Genomic DNA, 6,833 nt, shown 5'->3' with positions numbered 1-6,833 from the left:
TCTGTTGTGAGAGTTTTTATGTTCTCGCGCGAGTTTTTAACTTTCCCACGCCTGTTGTTTTGGGTGTCTGCTCGCAGCCTGTCAACCCTATCTCCCTCTCTTCTCGCCCTTTCGCCCCGTCTCTTTCTTTCCCTCTTCCCCCCTCTCTCTCCCTCTTTCCTTCCCCCCTCTTCCTCTTTCCCCCGTCTTTCGCTCCCATCTTTCCCCCTCTTGTTCTGCCTGTTCTGCGGTTGGCGTTGACGAGGGGGCTCGGGGCGGAATCTCGCGTTGTTAGAATTGTGTGTATGTGTGTGTGCGCGCGAATGAGTGTGTGTCTGTGTGTCCTTGCGGAGGTAGAGGGGGTTTATTTGGAAGATGGCGCCCGTTGTTACGGGGTAAGTGCCGAAATTCAAAGCTAGCTATTTTCTAACAAAGCTCTGCTCTCTTGTGCCCATGCGCGGCCAGGTGTAGTTTTTCTGCGGTTGTTTGTTCGGTTGTCTCCGCTTTAGTTTAGTCAAGCTGGCTCAGCTTCTCTTTGTGGCTTAGTGAGGGGCGGTTGTCTAAACTTCCTCGTACTATCATCAAACTTTCATCATGTCACTGAACAGTTGCAAATTTTGACGTTCAGCTACACTGTAAAAACCTTTTATTCTACATCTATTGCTTTTAATCATGTTATAAGTCCCATCAATTCTTCTACTTTCGTTCGAAAATGTAAAACAAAATGAAACTACATATTTTCCATTGTTTTTGACGGAAAGGATAAACTGCTTAGCATTTTACTGAGAAATATTTATATGATTGATGTTTTTTAATTAATTTTCCTTTTTTATATGCTACAAACGTGTCATAACGTGCATCACAAGATTTGAACCTCCGGGAATCACTGTAGTAATTGTCAGTAATTATAGAGTATCATTTATTATTATTAAGATGAGAACTGTTATTATTAACCCTTGTACGGTTTGACACCATTTATAGTAGCATAACCCGTAATTAAGATTTTGCCCTTGGCCGTATACCATAATTGATATTAAATAGGAAGTTGTGGTTGAACCTTCTCTGATGTGGCTCTAGTCTGAGGATCATCTATCTGTGTTAGTCCTGAATACCCCATAATAAACACTTCTGGAACCCCAGTCTCACTCTGTTCAAATTTGCTCTCCACTGTTTGAGACCGCTTTTGTTTCATTTTCGCAAGAACACAGAGTCAAAACTAATGCTTGACGCATATTGCAATACAATGTTTGTTTTGCAGGAAGTTTGGAGAGCGACCACAGCCTCAACGTTTAACAAGGTAGACAAAAGCGTCGGCGTCCCCCAACACATCATAGAACTCAAAACAAAACGCTGGCTGAATTCTTATCAGTCATATTTAATAAGAAACTTGAAAAATATCTGCAGTGCTCTTTAGGTAATAACTTTTTCCCCTACTAATTTCAGGGAGGCTATGAGGACATATTTGAAGGAGAAACATGATCAAACAGTGCTCATACTGCATGCAAAAGTTGCCCAAAAGTCATATGGCAATGAAAAAAGGTGACTATTAAAAAACATTACCTTGAGTTTGTGAATATTAACGTTTGAATCGTCACAGTTCATAGTGTTGGCCACTTGTTAACCTCTATTTGTGTCAAATAGGTTCTTCTGCCCTCCGCCATGTGTGTATCTGATGGGCAGTGGCTGGCAAAAGAAACTGGAGATCATGGAGAAAGAGGGTTGCACAGAGCAGGAGGCCCAGCCCTGTGCTTTCATTGGGATCGGAAGCAGTGAGCAAGAGATGCAACAGCTCAATCTAGAAGGGAAGGTGGGTTCAACATTCTCAGACATGGGGTTTAATTCCATCAACATAGAGGAACAATTGCCAATGGCAGATCTTTGTTAGTTTAATTTTATTTTGCCTTTAAATGAATATGACAAACGACATACCCAAGGTGCTTTCGGTACAGTAGACCAGTAGACATGCTCTTGTCACTTGTCATCAGGTCAATCACATCATCATGAACCAACATAAGATATCTGCTTTACCTCGCTTAAACACCCCACCTCATTAATACCACCCTAACAAGCATGGAACACTCCATCACCTCTGCTACTGTTGACAAAATGTGCAGTTGTGAATTACAATTGTCCAATGCGTTTGTTAAGAAATTGGATTTAAAATAGTCAAAGTCAAATAACTCAAGCCCACTGGATTTTAAGTGAGGCTGTGCAGTAACCTGAAATTTAATCTAGAATTGTAATCTGTATTAATTCCACAATCGACCTGCAGAAAGGCACAACATTAGTCAGCGGTGAAATTTTAGTCATGTTATAATTTTAAGTAAAAATGTGATAAACTAAATATGGGTTGACCTGAATATCATATTCCTGACCTATAAAAACCATACCACAATATTTAAAAATATTTAAAGGAGACTGGAAATATAATGTAAAAATTATCAGGTATCCTGGTATCGTAAATGATGTTACGAATGCTATCTATCACAAAAACAAGAACAAATATATATGTAATATTGCAAAGCCTCTATATGCCCCCAAATCAGCCCCTGAAACTAGCAAAGGAAGTAGATGAACAGAAGATGAAATTTCAAAAAGTAAAAGTTAAGCCTGCTTGTTATTACAATTATAAGGTTTGTAATGGAAATTCAGCCATATTGAGTTAGGAGTATGAACTTGAACTTCAAAAAAAAAAACAACAAATAAATGAATCCAACATTAAATCTGCAAAAGTAAAATTTAAACATAATACATTTTAATTTCTTGTTTTGAAAAGTCTGTTATGCTAGCTTATAAAGACCATCAATGTCTACGATGCATCCTTAAACCCCCAGTAAAAGTTAAAAAAATCCAATAATAGCTTTTAACAGTTGGAAGCTACTTTATATTTGAATCTCTTCAGACTTTATGTCACCCCATAGGGGAAATCACTCACCCTAGATTAATATTCTCCCATTTGAACGCTCTTATCTGGCAACATTAAATAAAGCAAGAAATAATATTTTGATCTGCTTCAAAATGAATTAAGTTTTTCTTTGGCCCACATCCTGCTGCCTCACAAAGTTTCATTTGAAGTAGCTCTGCTGCTCTGGCTGAAAAGGATGGAAACATTTTTGAAGGTGGATTTAAATGTATTTCCGACCGATTGTCAGTGTGTCTGTGGAAAGTTCTGCCTCAACACTTGACAGGCAGAGGAAGCCCTGGATGGAACATACTCTTGCTTCACTTTCTACTTCAGCCATATTTTCAGTTCCTATTTTAAAAGCCTTATTCTTAAGTCCAATTTATCAGTGTATTCCTTACATCTGCCTTGAATCATCTAGGCTGATGTGCAGTTCCCCAAATATTAACGGTACACGGTGTTGCGGCCTCTCTGGAACACTTCATTTCCTCCTGCACATTTCTGCACTTATTCATTCCAATAATATCTCTCGTAATTTTCAGCTCTTTCTATTTCTAGTGAGAATATTACATTGGAATGTATTTACTAGTCTTATGCTAGCTCCTATTCCAAAAAACAGGCAATCCTTTATTTTTTCAAAGAGTGGTATAAATGCAAGTCAGTGTTTTTTTGGCACCCACACAGCCACAACAGAAAAGGACCCGGCTGAATTGATTTACATGTGCAAACTAAGGTTTGTCGTACCTTTTCAATGAAGGATCTTGTTTGCTCTGCCGCAGAACGAGACAACGAAAGGGTGTAAACAAACTTTCACTTACTGGACTAATTCCCTAATCTGGATTTTTCTTTCTCCCCCTTCCTCTTCATTAGCACTTCTGCACAGCTAAGACCCTGTACATCAGCGACTCGGATAAAAGGAAACATTTTATGCTGTCTGTGAAGATGCTCTACGGGAACAGTGCAAACATCGGGGTCTTCCTCAGCAAGAGAATCAAAGTCATCTCCAAGCCGTCCAAGAAGAAACAGTCCTTGAAAAATGCGGACTGTGAGTGGTAAAATGCGTCACAGATGCGGACTCTGTTCACTCTCCACGTTTACAAACCTGACCCCTTCCCTCTGCCTGTATTTCAGTATGTATAGCATCAGGAACCAAGGTAGCTTTATTCAACCGTCTGAGGTCCCAGACAGTAAGTACCAGGTATCTCCATGTGGAGGGTGGAAACTTCCATGCTAGTTCTCAGCAGTGGGGAGCCTTCTTCATTCACCTCTGTAAGTCTGACTTGACTTAAAATAATTTCATTCATTTTCTACCAGAAATGTGATTTTTTTATCTGTAATTGTAACCACTTTGCTTGCTTCTGTTGTGGATGCTTCATTAGACTAGGAGAGAACTTTAATTCTTTTAATGGCGTGTATTATACTGTGTTCAGTGGATGACGATGAATCTGAGGGAGAGGAGTTTGCAGTGAGAGATGGCTACATTCATTATGGCCAGACGGTGAAATTGGTCTGCTCTGTCACTGGAATGGCTCTGCCCAGACTGGTAAGTGGGTTTTTCAAAGGTTGCATTAATTTACTCCTTTCATTTGTTTATATGCTTACATCGACTTAATTTTCCTGAAAATTTCTCAGATCATCCGCAAAGTAGACAAGCAGGCTGCCTTACTGGATGCAGACGACCCGGTGTCTCAGCTTCACAAATGTGCCTTCTACTTGAAAGATACAGACCTAATGTATCTTTGTCTCTCACAGGAGAGAATCATCCAGTTCCAGGTGGGCAATAGGATTTTCATTTTGTTTTATACGTCAGGTCTGATTAACTCTGTTAATACTAATTAATAAAGAAAATCAAGCTCAGCTGCAGATCAAGAGAAAGATAATGTTTCCTTTATTTTTACCCTTTTAACATCGTTATCGATCAAAATGAACATCTAACCAGATTAATCAGCAAGATTGACTCATTTATGGCTCGGAGGCTAATTTTATGTCTCCTATAGAGGAGGAGCTATTAGAGATCTTATTTAGTAGGCTCATTACCACCCACACTATGCAACGTGGATCTAACAAATTGGGCTATAGCTTCTGTACAAAATCTCAAATCATTAGCTAGTAGTCATTCATATGTGTCCATGAGAAAGAAAATCCCAAAAATTAGTGCAGAAAGATAGATGGCTTGTACCAGTTAGTTTTGGCTTTCAGTCCATCATGCATTTGCATTTTTGGGGTTGAAGACAGGTTGTAACAGCAGCTGCCAGGTGAGAGAGCATCCTAAATATCTTGTGGGTAAAAATTTGATAACAGCCAGACATTTTCTTAAAAATGTGAGGCAAAATGTACTTACTTTGTTGTTTCAGGCAACACAGTGCTCCAAAGAAACTAATAAGGAGATAATCAACGATGGTGCTTCCTGGACTATTATTAGCACTGACAAGGCCGAGTATACCTTTTTTGAGGGCATGGGCCCTGTACCCATGCCTGTCACCCCTGTACCTGTTGTGGAAAGCTTGCAGGTAAAAAACACGAGATCTAAATTATTAAAAAAATACATAAATAAATAGATCAGTTGTCAATTTGGGCTACAACCTGATTCTCCTTTAATTTGTCTTCATAAAGTTAAATGGTGGAGGAGACGTTGCTATGTTGGAGCTCACGGGGCACAATTTCACCCCGAACCTCAGAGTGTGGTTTGGAGATGTGGAGGCTGACACAATGTACAGGTATGCATGTCTTTAAGTCATGGGCACAGTATATTTTTTCTAAGTGACCTAAATGTTAAAACTTTACCCCCCCACCCCATCCCCATCTCTCCCAACTGACTGCTAAGATGTGGTGAGAGTGTCCTATGTGTAGTGCCCGACATTTCAGCCTTCAGGGAGGGCTGGCGCTGGGTGAGACAGCCCGTGCAGGTGCCCGTCACACTCGTCCGCAATGATGGCATCATCTACGCCACGGCACTCACCTTCACTTATACCCCAGAGCCGGGGCCACGGCCTCACTGCAGCATGGCGGGAGCCATTCTGCAGACACGGAGCGCACCGTCATCATCCCCAGCTTCCTCATCTTCACCGTCATCCTCCTCCTCATTGAGCGGACTCATAGACGGCCAGTGCGCTTACACTAGTACTGATACCGGCATGTCGACAGGGACGTCGAGTATGCCTTTGCTGTCATAGCAAATGGAGCCCGTTCATTTCATTTGTTTTTTTGTTTTGTTTTTTGTTTTTTTTTCATGTGCAGTAAAGGTGTGTGTGAACAAAAGTGTGCATGAGCTTTTCCAAAGAGGCTTAAAGACCTGTGAAGAATTGCACACAACCTCTGCAAGTCACTCACCGAAGGGAAGCAGAAGAGAAGCATAAACCTGGTCTTGAGCTCCATCTTGTGGATGACTGTGTACCCTTCATAATCCTGACTTGGGATGTGAGGTCGCATAGATTGCCACCTGAAGTGGGTACAAGATCAACATTTCAAAACACCCAGCCACCTCAGTTTTCAAAGAACAATGTTATTGTCACGTCCTCTGGTTCCTAAACCATTTTCATCCTTTGTCTTCACACTGCGGTCATGTTTGTACCGAGGAGTGTTGATTTATCCATAGCGTTCAACTGGACTTTGGTAAAATATTACATTTTTTTTCAATGGACCAAGGAATATTACCATATTATTTTATTCAGATACTATTTGAAAAGCTCTAGCCGAGGTACATTTTGACATTTTTTTTTATAATTCATAGTAAGTTCACTTTTGTTACCAACTGGGTTTATCGTGTCTTGGACTCTTAGAGTTGTCTCGGTGAGGTTGTCAGGGTGAACGTGGCTTAAAAGCATGCCTCTAAAAACCCCAGGCCTTTTATTTTCAGTTTTTCTTAACTGATGGGTTATTTAATTCAATTGCCAAATGCGAATGTGTCTACCAGTCAGTAGCAAATGGACTTGCCCCTTCTAAGACAAAAAAG

The 6,833-nt window shown here is 40.4% G+C and overlaps 1 protein-coding gene across 1 annotated transcript; it reads left to right on the top strand.

The window, feature by feature from the left end:
• The first annotated feature begins 210 nt into the window (after positions 1-210).
• Positions 211-6,824, top strand: LOC147228747 (recombining binding protein suppressor of hairless-like). The gene is made up of 11 exons (XM_086156947.1): positions 211-374; positions 1,238-1,276; positions 1,423-1,518; positions 1,621-1,786; positions 3,752-3,926; positions 4,013-4,150; positions 4,312-4,424; positions 4,514-4,654; positions 5,236-5,391; positions 5,495-5,598; positions 5,706-6,824. The coding sequence occupies exons 1-11, from the start codon at positions 355-357 to the stop codon at positions 6,052-6,054; spliced, it is 1,497 nt and encodes a 498-aa protein (XP_086013073.1). The 5' UTR covers positions 211-354; the 3' UTR covers positions 6,055-6,824.
• Positions 6,825-6,833: the final 9 nt, after the last annotated feature.

The sequence above is a fragment of the Fistularia commersonii genome, chromosome 12 (assembly GCF_037954325.1).
Source record: "Fistularia commersonii isolate RoL2024-O1a breed Wild chromosome 12, RoL_Fcom_v1.0, whole genome shotgun sequence".
In the NCBI taxonomy this organism is placed as follows: Eukaryota; Metazoa; Chordata; class Actinopteri; order Syngnathiformes; family Fistulariidae; genus Fistularia; species Fistularia commersonii.
This window is presented reverse-complemented; position numbering and strand designations above follow the sequence as displayed.

Coding starts and splice junctions, on each gene's coding strand:
- LOC147228747 (XM_086156947.1), top strand. CDS start 355: ATGGCGCCCGTTGTTACGGG. Junction 1,787..3,751: donor AGCTCAATCTAGAAGGGAAG/GTGGGTTCAACA, acceptor CCTCTTCATTAG/CACTTCTGCACAGCTAAGAC. Junction 4,655..5,235: donor AGAGAATCATCCAGTTCCAG/GTGGGCAATAGG, acceptor TTGTTGTTTCAG/GCAACACAGTGCTCCAAAGA.